The following is a 16,335-nucleotide window of genomic DNA, read 5'->3' on the forward strand; positions in this document are numbered from 1 at the left end:
GGTACAGCTTTCAAAATAAAAGTACATGTTAAACGTCACTCAAATCACTATATTCATTCCACATTTCTGTCATCCTTACCCTGAAACTAGTTTTACTTTTTGAGAAATCACTTATTTAATTTGAAACCGTAATGCAATTGTAGTTTATTAGTTTAAACATTGAGCGTCCAAATCGTATTTAACAAAATCAATAAATGTTTCATTTCCGGTTTATCTCAAACTGTACTACTTGATGCATGTTTACCCCGCCCTCTTGACGTCACTCTGCATGATTTTGGCGCCCAGTCTAATAAACAGTCAAACGAGACACTAGCTCTGCCACAGCACGACACAAAACACGAAGACAAGTGTGCTCAGTAATCTAATAAATCATTCTATTCGTTTACACAAGGCAACAATATGTCCACTGTAGCATTCGAAATGATACATGGATTATACAATCATAATTATGAAATAATGTAAGCGCAAACATTATCTATGTATGACCTGGGTGCAATAGTCAGGCATACAACAACCTGGAAATGTAAAGTCAATAAAATGAATAACCAATATGTGAATTGATACATCAAATAAACCTTAAAATAGGCTGGAACAATTATGTGTAATTTAATTTATGACCCTATAGATGCCCTAAAATTTGTAAATAAATAAACAAACACCTTGTTTTAAATGAAGTGAAAATGAAATATATTATTTCAAAATGTAATTCGTTTGTTCCAATTTTATTATTTGTCTTATTTACTTTGTATGGGTTGATTTTTGGAACACACAAAAAAGCAAAAAAAAAAAAAAAAAAAAAAACATACACCTGTTCATTTCACATAAAAATAGCAACATCCAGGAGAGACGCGTTTGTCTTAAAAGTCATAAAGTGCAAAAAGACAATACAGAGAACAAAAATCACAAATGTCCAAAAATAAAATAATCATACCAAGATCCAAGGCCATAAAATGCATCTGACAACATTTCATGTACTCAATATATTTGTGATGTTGATGAAATACTTACTAAACTAAAACAATGTTAACTCTTTAATGAAGTGGGTATGCACACAAATAGTTGCTTATTAATTGGGGATGACAGTATTTGTAAGGCAATTTACTGATAGCAAACTAAATGAGTAACATGAAATGTCTCTCAGAAATACCTACACGTGATGCAAAACTTGAAAAAAATGATTTGAAATGAATAAATGATAAGGGCTAAAGCAATAAAATGAATCCTTAATTGCAATACAGCATACAGTACAAGGGCACAATCGGCTGTGCAGTAGTTAGGACATGAGCATACTTAGATATATTTACATGACATTTATCAAGTCAGGGAGTCATAGTCAGTGTGTTTTTTCTCTTGGAGTCTCGCCGAGGGAATGGCACAAAGCTCTTCACCTCTCGGAAACATAACCCTGTAGGCCAGAAGAGAATATTGTTCATTTTCAGCCCGTCTGCTGGTTTTCCAAAGCACCATCAAAGAGCAATTATTCACTCGCAATTCCGCAACAGCAAACTTGTGGATTTGTAACAGCTTTAACACTTAAAACACAAAGCAAGATTGTCCATTTTTTATTAGTTTATTATACCCAATATAAGAAATGTATTCTCCCTGCCTTGACTCCTTTCAAAACATCAGGAGGAATTCTCAGTTGAATTTGTTAAACTTTCTAAACTACATAGTTCAATTTCCCAGGAAATGAGCAGGCGAAAAGTAAAAAGAATAATTATAAGGACTACAGTGTTCAACATAGGAAATGAGCACTGTACCCCCATTTGTTAGAACACCTTAAGATTCCTTTCAGAATCATATTTTTCAGAATCAGATAAATAGCTTACCATGCTTCAAAAGCCCCGACAAATTTTGACTGTTTATTGCAAAAGTGATTTGTCAATGTGCACACACAATTTTTTTTTTAAGAAATTGATTACCCATCGCGTTGCTGCAAAAATGAGTACACCCCAGTCAGAGGCAACCAATGCTAAATTTTGGATTAAACAATTGTATTTCACAAGAATTACACCCGAGTTGTGTCTTAATTATCACATTTCAGACATACACGGGGTTCATCACCATACCCAGATACTATGCAAACATGCCCCCTAGTGACTGCGAATGGTATAGGAATGCCAGTTGTGCAACCTGACTGCACACTTTAATGCCATGACATCATACCCGCATACTGTTTGTTGGATGTTTGTCTAATTGTTAGATAGTATGGGGAAAAAACTACATAAAAACAAAATCTAATTAATTAATTAAAACCCCCTATTTGTAAAGTCGTTCATCATTCTTCAATCGGCTGGATAAACAATGGCAAATCAGATTATTTTCCCCCTTCACTTTTAACATCTTGGACCAACTGGAGGTCTGCACTCAACCTTTTTTGTCCATTTGACCTATAGTACCAAAGGTTCCATATTTTGAAAGCCATAAGAGGTTAAAACATTACAACCCATGCCTATTTTGATTTTTGAGTTGAGATACAAAAGTAAAAATGAGTGATAGCACCAACTTTTATATACTACAAAGCCAACAATGTTTTCTTTGCATTTAGTTTTTTTTAACATTCCATTTCAACATGTAGAGACTATTCCATTGAAAAATACAAAATAAATGCCCAATATTGTGTCTTCATGTAATAACATACATAAAATTGTGATGAAGTAAAATTTATTTTACAGCGTGCAAAATATGTGACCCAAGACAGTTTCTGTATCAGGCTTCTGTTTAGCTAAAATGGCGAGGTATAAGTTCCGTTTTTAAGTCTCTGGCTATGTTGTCCATGCCAAAAAAAAAAAGAGTGGGTCCTCCTATTAAAGTTAAACTATCCTCGCCTATTTACAGATCTTCTCTTTAAAATAATCCATGCCAACTGTTTCCACTTACGCTTCCACTCCTCGAGCGTTAACTTGGCATTGTCGTGGCTGTCATCGTATGGTTCCGGCTCAGGGAGGTCATCTGGATCCCTGAGGCTGTCGAAGTACGGGTGCTCCAGTGCCAGTTCCGCTGTGGGCCTCTCATCACAGTCCAGAACTAGCATCTTCTCCAGCAGGTCAATGCCTGAAAATAAGCAAACGATCAGCAATGTGCACACAAGAAAAACATTAGCTTTAAATCAAACTCACCATTTGCACTGGCTCGGGGAAACAATGTTGAGAAGTCTTTTCTGGGATAGTGAGGAAGGGCCTTCACATAATTTTTTGCCTGTTTTAGTATGAAACAAAACATTTAGGAAAAACAACAACAATAAATGGACCAGTTTTGTCACTTTAGCCGAGCATCACGATTAACATTTCCATGATGAATTGGTGAAGCAGAAAAACATGAAAAGTTTGCACGGTAGGGAAATTATAATTTTCTCAGATTGCTGACTCAATGCAACTCATGCATTTTAGTGGAGCTGTACTGTTTTTAACAATGTTTGTTTGGGCCAAGAAAGGACACACAATTTAAATAATACATCTGCACTCTGACCCAGCTCACTAAATGTTTTGTATTTTTGAGGTTGTGCAATCTTACAAAATAAATTCCCGTCCTATTTAATAGATAATTACCTTGCTTCAGTCCACTACACATACAGTATAGTGTTTCTGTACACACCACATTGTGTTCATTTCGGAAATAAAGCATTTATTAATCACCATCAATGATTGTTCGTATTCACAATAATGTTGGCACTGAGTTTATAATGTGGTTGATTGTTGATTACATAACGGAATGGGCTGTGATTCAAATGAGTCCAAATATAAAGACATTATATCCACTAAGTATCATCACTTAAAAAAAAGTTCCCAGGTGCCTTAATGAAACTGCGGCATGCTTTCATCAAAATACCCCAATGATCAGTAATTTTATATTTATTGCCACGGTGGATTTGGCGTGTTTTAAGGGCCAGATCTGTCTCATTCAGTGTGCCAGCCCTCATCCTGCCTCACGTTCTGCTTGGCCAATGGCGAGCCTGGCCTTCATAAGATTGACAAACAATCCTTTTTCTTGCCATTGAACATTTGCACTGACCAACTGCTTGTTTTTACAAATGAAAGCAGAGCCCAAAGTGTGGAATAAATGTGAGTATGTGGCGTATGGACATGATGCTAAACACAAAAACCCACCGCCCCCTGTGCTGCAAAAGTCAGGTGGCGAACAGAGCGAAGACGAATCTGTGCATTCAACACAACTCAGTGAACAAAGTTGCCACTGACTAATTTAGACATATGCCTCCTACATACTAAAAGCAGGGGAACATTTTGCAAACATTTGTAACATCGAACAAACCAAGACGTATGCTATCATGAATGCAACATTTGCTGCCTTCGAACACACTTGGAACTGTTGGCAGCTCAGTGGGATAAAGGCTTAACAGGTTGTACCTCTGGGCTGTCCAGTTTCTGGATAAAATCTGGTCCAGGCACTCCAGTAACTTTCAAGATCTGTGTCAGCTGGTCCATGTCTGGGTTTAGAGTTAGGTTTGGTCAAGCAAGGAAGGTGTCTAAGCACAAAATAAATGCATCTGATGGGTAACTTTAATTAGTTGAAATTCTGGCACGATTTGTTATCCAAGAATGGCCAAAAACAAAACTTTGGACTATGCTGAAGCGGCTTTCTTTGAGCCCTGATTGAACATTTGCGGAAGGATCTTAACATGAAATCAGGAGAATGCAACCATAAAATCTGAGAGCAGTTCCAGGATTGCACTGATTGACTCAAATACTTCAGAGAAAAAGGGACCATAATTTGGCAAGGCCAGTTTGACTAATTGGTTTTGTGATAAATAATTCAGAACATAGCCAAATTATGTTGACACACAAAAATGGCAATGCATGAGTTTCATAAGTAATAGATTTTTAAAAAAATATTTCATTAGATTGAATTTACTTTTTTTTTTATTTTCGTTCTTTAATGGAAGGATACTAACATTATTTCTTTACCATATGTTTATGTATGTTGGCATTTAAGCATAATTTTGAATAGAAGGAAAATTTAAATCCCTTCATCGCAATGTAAATAAGGTCAATATGTGCGTGTGTGTGTGTGTGTGTGCATAACAGAGTCAAACTTCATGTCTCTCTGGGTCGCTCAAATATGAAAATGATAAAAATACTTTTGTGTACTACTAAGGCACACGCACACTAACAAGATCATCTCCACCTTAATGGCGGATTTAACAATGCGGGTAAAAGGATACAATCTTTCCCTTTGAAAAGGGTCTTTCCATTGATCATTTCGGCCATGATGCAGCCCACAGACCAGATGTCCACTAAAATAAACAACACAGAAGACAAGTGTGAGTGAGGAGAGACACGTCTTTGACAACATTTCATTATTGACTCGGTGCTCCAGAAATGTGGAAATGAAGCGCATACAATTTTCAATGGCGAGAAGAAACTATTGCATTGCTCCTCATAGTGAGGTGGCATAACAATATGATACAATGTAGGCTTAGTAGAAATATCCATTGCCTGAAGAAGTATAAATCCTTAAGAAAAGTCCTTCACTTGCATTTGGCAGTAGAGTGAAAGAGTCCCAGGATTATCACTTGTCAACAGTGGACTGACAGATTAAAGTGAGACAACGTCACTGTCAGAGTGACACTGATGCCACCTCAAAAGCATTTGCCTCAGCAGTGTGATTGAATGACAAAAAGACCCATCATGCACCACTGAAGACATGGCCAAAGGACAAGTCATTACTTTAAGTGGCACCACAATGCTTGCACATCATAAACGCTAAAATCACAGACAAGTCGAGCTGAGCACTGAGACAAAAAGAGAATGTTCGTAGCTACGGTTCTCTTGCCAGTCTGTGTGTAGTGCATCCAGTTGAGAATGACCTCAGGCGCCCGGTACCAACGGGTCACCACATAGCCTGTCATCTCAGCGTCGGTGCTGCGCGCTAGCCCAAAGTCCAGGATCTGCAGAGCGAAACACCTCAATTAAAAAAAAAGTTAAAAACCCTTACAACCACTGAAAGTAATTGGAATAATTTCTCTAAACGAAGGCAGATATCATTTGCTGCAATAAGTTATTCATTGACCTGTAAAATAACAGCTGCAAAATCAAGAGGCTCCTCCACTGTTGTGTAATAAGAACACTATCTCTGTTGTTCACATAGTGACCTTGGATTACTTCCTTTAGTTACTGCAATGTGGGCGGTGGAAATGCTTACGGTATATAAATATCGCAATGGATCATCTTCAATGTAACGTTAAATGGAGCTCTGTATACTGACGTTTGTTCTCATATTCAATAGCATCTTGTTGCTTGACATTTTTATAAAGATTACTTTTGTCAGTCTATGTACAATAGATTATTTTTATCACTCCATCTGCAGTGGGATAATATGAAAAAATTCCCACAACACCACCGTCTAACTGATAGACCAGCCAGGGCAGAGCCCATATTTTATTCGTGCAAGCTTCTATGCATTGTGTTACCTTTCTTCCAAATACAAACCTTCAGCTCACAGTCTTGGTTTACAGCTAAGTTTCCAGGTTTAAGATCCTGCAATGGAGGATGAGATGAATGAAGGTTGGCTATTGCACATAGAGATTATTTGTACAGTGATCTTTAGTACTTTCTTCGCTGCCTACTTCAGTACGAAGAGACAAAGGAGACAAGTATTGTAAAGCTAGAGTTTAATAGGTGGGTGGGGAGTGCGAGGCAGGTGTTTTAATCCAAGTCCAGCAATAGAAATACGAACAAATAGATAAAATGCTGGATGGATGGATGTGATGAATTGAGGCAAACAAACCATGCCTGCCCGGTATAGAAAATACTTATTTTATTCAAACCCTAATCCTTCATTCCAAAACGTAATCAATTTTCTAAGGGCCTTGTCCTCTTGAAGTGACCTGGAGCCTATCCCAGATGACTAGGTGATGGACATCGTGGACTAATCGGTCCACACATAAAGAGTCCTCCTGACTAAAGCTAATACGCATGTTTTTGGAATGTGGGAGGAAGGCAGAGTACCTGAAAAAAAAATCCAATGCAAAAATGGGGAGAAACTGCAAACTTCACACAGAAAAGTCTGAGTTGTGATTCAAAACCTGAACCTCAGAACTGTGAGCCACTGTTGTTCCTGCATTCCAAATTGCTGAATGAAAAAAGCAAAACAAATAGCCAGCGATAGAGCACCTATTCATCTACTTCAAGGTGGTGCAACACCAGATATTCAGGTTTAAACTAAGATGACAAATAACTTCAAGTCAATTGTACTTGGGTGGAGCTGAACTTGGAAAGGTGGAATTGCATTACATTACATAATGTTAAATAATGTACAAAAACATGTAAAGTTAATCATTTTAAACACTATTAAACTGAATATAGGTTGAAAATGATTTTCAAATCATCCCATACTGTTTTCGTTACACACCGCCCATTTCATTGGAGTAGGGCTTTGAACAGATATGCTAATAAAAATTAATAGACTTGAGATGCACTACCCAACATCTTGTAGACATAGTGCATGGTGGCTCATTTTAGGAAATCTACTTGAATGTTTCTATAAGATCATATATATAATTTTAAGATTCATCAACGTATTTTTTGCTCAGTATATTTTGTTGCCGAACCATCAGTAATTTATGTTATGTATTATAATTAATTGTTACTTTGCGATGTTCACAATTGTTTTGTCCATCTATGAAACTGTTCACTATGGAATCTTCTCCCACAAAAAATAAATAAACTGATTTTCCCCATTGTCTGTAATTTTTTTTTGTAAAATTCCCATTCCTGACAGTCACACAGGAGCAAAAGTAAGCCTGAACTAGCCTTAATTTACAAAATAGATAACAAGTGACACTAATGGTGACATATATGCTTCTTGTTGAATAAGTGCTACAAAAAACAAACAAACAGATAAGCCAAAGAAAAACATAGATGACATTAGTTAATGCTTCGATGTTTGCTGAACAGAGTCCCGGTGAAGCATGTTGATATCGAGTGATTTGCATGTCCGAGGCTAAAACTCTAGGATGTGAGATTTTTAAAGCATATTGTCCCTCCAGATTTAGGTCAAATTTTGCATTTTATAACCTGAGTGCCATTCAGCTTAATTGGTTCTACAGTACTTACTTTGTGAAATTATAAACATAATTGTTCTTTTCATTAGGGAAAAAAAAACGTTTCAAAAAGCTCACACAAAAATCAGTTTGGGATATCTGATTTGGAATGAGTCGAGTAACCCTGCACTTGCATTTTCACTTTTCCTTTTTTTTTAGACAGTCTACGCTCCCTCCACACATGCACCCAGGGGTATTGAAAATAGAACTGAAGGGTGTGGCCTGACAACTCCAGACATGCAGTCAGAGTTAGCTCATACTACCTGTTGGTGCAGGTGCAGTTTCATCTGACTCACTAAGAATGAATTGAATCAACTTTCCTACGTGTTTTTGCAATTCAGTCATGCACGTATGCAGTCGGAACAATGAGAAAGAGAAAGCACAGTCCTTAAAAGCTACTAATTACTTTCAACCACTCTTCTAATGCAAGAAAACAATATCTTTCCAACTTGTACCTACCCTGTGAATGATTCCAGCCTTGTGAATATACTGCAGAGAGGTAGACAGGACGGCAGCACAATCATAGCCCGCATCCATGAAATTCATGCAAAATGTAAGACATTCATTTTCAGCATTTCAAATTTAACTGAAATTCTTGGATATACTCAATTTAGCGTACAAAAACAACTATCCATGTACTTGAATTAGATTTGTATTGTTGGTTTGAAATCTTAAATAATACAACTAAGGTGGTGTGCTGTTTTTTTTTACTATATACATCAGGGATGGGCAACTTAAATAATGAAGGTGAACACATTTTCCAACCTAATGTATGACAAAAATGTCATTTTAAAAACGGACAAAACCATATGTGTAAAATGCGTGCTCTTATAATCATTCTTATAATACATTTCTCAATGTTGTTGTGGTATAAAAGATCCAGCCTTAAACAACAAAGTGTTTGAACAAAGAAAGAAAAAACAAAAATAACCACAGATTTTTTTTTCCCAGAACGGGCTTTGGTGTATAAATTCAAGGACAGCACAAAACGTCTGCACAGCAAACCAACATCCAATGCAAGAACCCAAACCCAGTAAAAGACCCTGTGCTAATGCAACCCAGCCATGTTTGCCATCTAGTGGTGAATGGGGACATTACAACTTAAAACTACAATGGAACACAATTATTTGCTGGGAATATGTTACCGGGCTAGCCTGCAATGAGCAAAAATCCACTTGCCCACCCGGGTACGTATGTATATAGTATAGTTCCTTGGCTAATAAAGCCTTAAATGCCTGTTACGTAATATAATCCAGAATGTTCTATGCCAGGTATTATAACATAAATAAGCCTTAAAGGTGACAAGCTTACCCTGAGTCCACATAGCATTTGGTAGACAAGAAACTGCACTTTGTCTTCAGAGAGTTGACCTCGCACCTTTGACAGGTCGGTAAACATGTAAGGCATCACCAGGTAGCTGAGAAAAAGATAAAAGATGATCATTTTGATAATACCCAGACAGACGGGAAGGTAATAACCTCATCATACCCACCATCAGAGAGTCCACATGCAGTTTTGCTAACTCGCTAATCCTTACAATGAAGCCCGCTGCAGTTTGTACACTTGTATGCTTTCATTAAGGAAGTAAGTGGATGATTATGTAACATGTTTATGTAAATTACTCAATTCCAGCTATTTGTAAATGTTAAGGTACTTTGAGGTTGTCTGTTTAGTAATTTGTTCCTTTGTGTGCATAGTCCTCGCACTCTTACAACATTTTCTAAAGAGCTTGCTCTTGTTAGGTTCACGAATGAGGTGGAGTCTCAGTACCAAATTGGCTGTGATGTGAGATACAGCCAGGACCGGTCAACAACCATTCACATTTGCACCTATCAGCAATTAGTCTTCAGTAAACCAACCCCAATAATTAAAAAAATAAATAAATAAATAAAAGATATGTTGTTTATTATTTACATGCCTAATTAATCTCCTTGATAGCAGCCGCCCAGTCTGAGCTTGTTGAGAAAAACACATTTGTAATCCTGGTAGACGTAGACAGTCTGCCGTTGAAGAAAGAACTGGCACGGCAACAGAATGGAAGCAAACACATTGGTTTGATGTTTGCCTGCCCACTGATTCATCTCCAGTGTGCACTCACAGATGGACCTCGCTTGAATGGAAATAAACAGATTGTGTCTCTGCCTGTATCTATTAATGTCGAATATAAAAAGCACAGATTGAAATCTAATATATTGAATACCTTAATCATCCTATGACCAAAATGATTCTTGTTCCGACCTTTTTGTTACCTAAGCGACTGAAACTGCACTTTAACCTTCTGTTAAGTCGAGGAGAACAAATAAGCCTCTCATGCAACATGTGAATTAATGGCAGCATTTGGCCAACAATCCTGCCATGTAGGGAAAGTATTGTGTGTGTGTGTGTGTGTGTGTTTTGTGGCCATGCACGTATCCAAAAGGGCCAGTGTACAAAACATTAATTAAAATGTGTGTTGTTTGTGTTTGTCTATTAATCATTTCCCTCTGTATGCATGTATGAATTAAATATTTATTCAAACTGCAAGGCAAACATGCTTAACCACTACAGTGCTGCTGTGAAGTATTCAATTACGTTAGTCCTAAAAATGCTGTGTAAACAATTATGTCGATCAGTTTTATCGTTAACAGCAGATGAACTGAACAGAAACACTGTCTAAAAATGTCATTCCATCGTGTCCCAAAGATACAAACGTCAAATACAAAGACGGGTAGATGTGAGCTGTCCTTTTCAGTATTTAGCCGCAGAATTCTTAAAACTGCCCGCAGTGTTTGCTGATGAGCCAGAAAATACTCACAAGTCCTGGAAGTCATCGAGGCTTGAAATAGGTGTAAACACATCCAGAAGTCCTATCACCTAGTTGGAATGAGGAAATGATGAGTAAAGAGAGATCGGGAATAAAGGTGTCGGATTCATTTGTTCTTCATGGTGTTTTAGAAGTTCAAACAACTTCTTCCACAATAATTCTTTTTTGTTTTTGTTTTAAACTAACAAACAGATTCAGCTGATGAAATTGGGCATTTTATAACTACTTTCCTGGTTGAATATGAGGTTTATTTATTTATTCGATTCGTTTTCGTTTTAATATTAATTGAAATGGCATGGGGAAAGCTCTCCGGATGTTCTGAACATTTCAAAGCCAAGATTGTATTGAGCAGAATAATGTTGCCTGCAGGAGTCGTTACAGTGGACGTCTATTCCAGACTGAAGTACGTAGCTGAGACCGACTCACTCCATTTTGCCTCTTTGCTTGTTGGAAACAATTAGCCAACAATCAATTCTCCAAGATCAACCAAACGTGGAATTAATTGTTGACTCATCAATCATGTAGCCCAACACTAAATTATCGTTCCACATTTTGGCACTTCTGTTGGTGTACTATTTAGAGGGTGGAGCTGAACACAGCGCTGTCGGTTGATTGATTAAAACACTGTCACAAATGTGTAACAATGTGAATGAATTTGGACAAATACCAAACACATAACACAAATGGAGCTTGTCTTCCTTTTTGTTTAAGTAATTGTTAGTATATACTTTGTCATTTTATTTAAAAACACTTTTTTTGCTGATAAAAACATTCCAAACCATACCGTGGCAAACGACGAATTGCTTTTGGGGAAAGTGTCTCAATGTCTAATGTTCACACAGGCAAGAGGAATGACGAGAACACAAGAGTCAATGTCAAGGAACGAGGGCCTGATCTTGCCCACTACATCATTTTATGTGGCCCGCGAAAGAAAATCATGTGTGCCAGCTTCATATGTCTGGCAAAATTATGAAAATTGTACATATATATATATTTTTTTTTACTGGCTTTTGATTTCAAAAGTAGTTTGCCGTCAATTTGTTATGTACAAGTGATAATATAAGGAGATCAAATATTTATTTGGGCTCACATTCATAGCGCCCCTCTGAGGGAAAGCATAACTATGTTGTGGCCCGCTACTAAAAATGAGTTTGATGACTGGACAAGAGCTACTGAATGTCAATATGTCAATCTATAACCTCAAATAGTTCACAACGGGTGTGCCGTGTGGAAATTGAAGACAATTTCTATATTGTTGTTCAGAATAGTGAGTTGGACTTATTCTTCTCACATTCTCATGCTTCATGTGTTTGAGCAACCGCAGTTCCCGGTAGGCCCTTTTTGCGAAGATCTCTGACTGGAAGGGCCTGTGGAGCTTCTTGATGGCCACTCTCTCCTTAGTCTTCTCATTTGTTGCTGAGCTGTGGTGAATAATGGAACGAGACATAATTAAGACTACATTCTTAGTCTGCATTTCCCAATGTCCAGTGGTCTGCACTTTGGCCACAAATCAAGCAGGTCTTGAGTTCAATCCTGGCTTTGAGACCTTTTCAGTTTACAGTGTAATGTGTATGTTCACCTGGTGAATGTTTTCCCTCAGGGAATTCTAGCTTGCACCCACAGACCAAAAATTTGTAGGAGCAGAATAGATGTGTATGATGTTACTGGTTAAGTGACGGTCGATTACATTGATGGAGGAACGTTCATTGAGTGTGAATAGTTTTCTTTACAGTATGTAACCCCTTATGATGACATTTTGACAAGTGCTATAGAAAATGGATGTATGTCAGGTTTATGGTGATTTTCTTTCTTCAATGATAAGAAAAACATGTTGCTCAAGTTCATCATAAATTAGGAATGGTCTTCAACAAAAAAAAATGATGTGCAACTCGAAATTGTAAAAAGAGGTGCAAATGTGAGCATGAGAGGTTGGTTTTCTTTCTGTATTCAGTAAAGCCAAGTAACAGGCTGTTAATGTTTGCAGTGATCTGGAGGGCATCAGATTGTGGGAGGGAAAGCTTGTTGGGCTATTTGGAGGGCCATCCACCGACACATTTGCGAGAGAGATACACTCCTGTAGAAATTGCAGTCAGGTACAACCAGCACTCATTAGAAAAGAACAAATATCTATTATACAAATTTTACTCTCCAAATAGAAATTCTGAAAAATATTACATAAACGCCCCCTCTGAAATATTCTTTAGTCATAAAACACAAATTATGCTCCTGTTTATTTTTACTCAGTCACTGTAGTTTATATATCAGAGGCTAAAATTATTTTTTATTATTCAACTTGTACGTTATAGTAAGTACCGTGTTTTAGTAGGTTATTACTGCTCAATATACACTTATTAATTGATTCAAAATCTGGAGCTGAAGCTGTAGTTAGTGGATATTAAACAGTATAAAGTATTGCAGGGGTCACCCATTCTGGTCCTCGAGGGCCCCTATCCTACATGTTTTAGATGTTTCCCTCCTCTGACACATCTGACTCCGATGATCAGGATCATTATCAGGCTTCTGAAGAGCTCGCTGATGAATTAATCATTTTAATAAGGTGTGTTCAAGGAGGGAAACATCTCAAACATGCAGCATTGGGGCCCTTGAGTAGTGGAGTTGGTGACTTGTCAGAAAATATCTGAGAAAGTGTACCAACGTGTTATGTTTTATTTATATGGTTAAAAATAATAGTTCATTAACGCAGTACATACAGTGTAGTGATGCAAAGCAAAGTTGCACTAAGGATTATGTATTTTTGACATTTGGTTAAAAATGAAGAAATCCAACATTATGTTCGAGAAGTGTGGCAAAACTACTTGAGGGATGGGAACTCAAACAAACTGGCATTTTTTTCACTTCCTGTAAAGTTGTCATTTTGACAGTATGAGGATTACGGCCAACAGTGACGATATGTGAATCCATCCATCCATTATCTGATTGCTTATCATCACAGAGAAAACCTACGAGGGCACAGGGAGGACATGCAAAACTCCGCACAGGAAGGCCGGAGCCGGAATTGAACCCTGCACTGTGAGCTAACGAGTTGTTCACCGTGCCGCCACGATATATGATATCCATCCTCTCCTCACAAGGGTCGCAGGCATGCTGGAGCCAATCCGAGCTGTCTTTGGGCATTAGGTGGGGTACACCCTGAAAGGGCTGCCATACAAACATATATATATACATATACATACATATATACATATATATACACACAGAGAGAGAGAGAGAGAGAGAGAGAGAGAGAGACGCAATTAGATGCTCCAGTATTTAGATATCTTTTAAGGAACGGGGTAGGGGGCATGGCCGAGTGTTGTCGTCATAGTGTGTTTGTTTTGAATCCACCTCAGCCAGGGCCATGGCTTGTGTGTGTGTGTGCGCGCGCGTGCGCGTATGTATGGTTGCGCGTACATTGTAGCCCTTAGCTCCGCGTTGAGACAGCCCAGTAGTCTTCATACAACCCATGCACTACTAAGAATGACAAACGACTCACCAAACACAGCCGTACGCCCCGGTTCCGATCTGCTTGAGATGGGTGTACTTCTCCGGAACCTCCCACACGGTGCTGTTGATTTCCTCGCGGCAGAAGCTCGCCCGAGCCTCCATGACGAAGAGGCGAAGCTGAAGGTGGGAGCGACAACTTCTCCCTTCACATGAACGCCTGATACTTGCGAAGACGAAAGGAAAAGCCAACACGTTGGTCAAGTGCCGAGGTAGCGCAAGATCAACGTCACCTCCGGCTGGCGCCGTTCATAAAATAAAAACCGGAAATGGAGAGCTCAATTTTGGTACCGAACGGATACCAAGTAATTAGGACCCATACATTGATACAGATACTGTTACCGATACCTTATACAATTAAATCCATCATTCACTTTCCATCCGTACACTCCATAACAAAAAAAATCAATCACAATGTTTCTGTTCAGGTAATCTAATACAAAAAACCCCCTTTTCTCTCCAATTGCATTTATTTTAATTTATGAAAAATCCGGTACCAACTGGTGATAATATAATAAAGAGTAAACAATTGAACAATAAAAGCCTTCAGTTGAAAAACAAGCCACCTTGTGCAGTACAAAGGTTTTTTGTGAATTGGCTGTCATCTGATTGAAGAAACTGCAGAAGTGCATACAAGAGCCAAACTGAAACTACTGCATTGACCTTGTCGCAATAGTATCGATCCATTGTTGATACTGACCGGTTTTGAGGGTAATTGATATTTGGAACCCGGCCACCACTTACTACAAGCAACAGAAAACACACTTTAACCTGGAATATAAGCAATTTTACAGCATCAATAGGAAGCAAGCTAATTAAACTGGGTGGCTTTAAAGATGCATTTGTGTTAGCTTTCCTTTAAAAAGACATTAAGAAATAGGAGGAACATCTGAAACAGCCCAAAACATAATTTAGCATCTTCTGAAACTTCATGTGGGCAAATGTTAATTTAATGGTAAATTTTGACATTGAAATTGTGAAAAGTATCACTTTAGAATGTTTTTATTCTTAGAAACAATTATTACAATTTTGATGAGAACAATTGTGAATAATTCAAATGCTTAACAGTATCAGTAAAATTAATTGATTTTCAAAAGGAAATTCAGTGGGGTATGTCTGTACAGTTATTGATAATCTAATATGAAAAGGACCCATATTTACCAGTATAGTTTTCACACACATATTTGGACACCCTGAACGGTTTTATGTTTGAGATGTAAAAAGAGACATCCACTTTTTCTTCATTGTTTCGATAAGTGGTGTGCCTTGAGATTTGTACTCATGTGAAAAATGTGCCTTGACCTAATAAAGGTTGGGAAAATATACCTACCATGAATATTTAAAAACGTGGATTTTGTTTAGTACAATTAATCACTGTGACTATATTATAACTGCTGTATATAAATTTTTCTAGATAGTAAATATATATAAAACACACGTGCTCTTTTTATGTAATCAGTATTAAAGCCTGGAAAAATGATGGGGGATAGATTGTTGTTTTCTTGGCGGTGGTGTGAGTGTGCTTAGGGAGACGACTGCAAGGTTTTATAACTGCACTTTAAGTGTCCACATTTTAAGTTCACATCATAGCTTTTCCTCTGTCGTGTCAAGATCAAGTTTAAATTAATGAATATATAATCTAAGAAAAAAACCCAGACTGCTAGCTCCATCCAACGACACATTTATGTTCCCATTGGGACCAGTAGATGGCGCTGGCGTTTTGCTAAGTGTTTGCGTGTGCGGGTCATTCATTAAATGTTGAGTGCTCGTCTGTACTGTCCATTAATTGTCATCGCTTGGTTTCTTATTCCAATAAATGATAACCACGAATAACTTGCGTGACATGATCTTGAATTTTATTCGGTGACTTTGAGAGAGGCAAATGAAAATAGACAAATTAAATAGAAATGAAGATAACAATAATGATAACATCGCATCCTTTGCGCAAGGTTATTCCCAAGCATATTGTTGA

At 37.7% G+C, this 16,335-nt stretch overlaps 1 protein-coding gene across 1 annotated transcript; it reads right to left on the bottom strand.

Annotated features, from left to right (window-relative positions):
* Nucleotides 1-352: 352 nt before the first annotated feature.
* Nucleotides 353-14,618, bottom strand: mapk13 (mitogen-activated protein kinase 13). Its single transcript, XM_088289314.1, has 12 exons — nt 14,356-14,618; nt 12,154-12,283; nt 10,854-10,912; nt 9,371-9,476; nt 8,519-8,548; nt 6,447-6,494; nt 5,791-5,905; nt 5,180-5,251; nt 4,365-4,444; nt 3,120-3,198; nt 2,881-3,054; nt 353-1,405 (listed from the first exon to the last, which is right to left on the bottom strand). The coding sequence occupies exons 1-12, from the start codon at nt 14,466-14,468 to the stop codon at nt 1,320-1,322; spliced, it is 1,092 nt and encodes a 363-aa protein (XP_088145440.1). The 5' UTR covers nt 14,469-14,618; the 3' UTR covers nt 353-1,319.
* Between the last annotated feature and the right edge of the window lie 1,717 nt (nt 14,619-16,335).

Source organism: Idiotropiscis lumnitzeri, chromosome 3 (genome assembly GCF_059441095.1).
Source record: "Idiotropiscis lumnitzeri isolate Australia: NSW breed Sydney's pygmy pipehorse chromosome 3, RoL_Ilum_1.0, whole genome shotgun sequence".
Lineage (NCBI taxonomy): Eukaryota > Metazoa > Chordata > Actinopteri > Syngnathiformes > Syngnathidae > Idiotropiscis > Idiotropiscis lumnitzeri.

Coding starts and splice junctions, on each gene's coding strand:
- mapk13 (XM_088289314.1), bottom strand. CDS start 14,468: ATGGAGGCTCGGGCGAGCTTCTGCCGCGAGGAAATCAACAGCACCGTG. Junction 3,199..4,364: donor AGAAACTGGACAGCCCAGAG/GTACAACCTGTT, acceptor ATACTAAAACAG/GCAAAAAATTATGTGAAGGC. Junction 3,055..3,119: donor TCCCCGAGCCAGTGCAAATG/GTGAGTTTGATT, acceptor GCTTATTTTCAG/GCATTGACCTGCTGGAGAAG.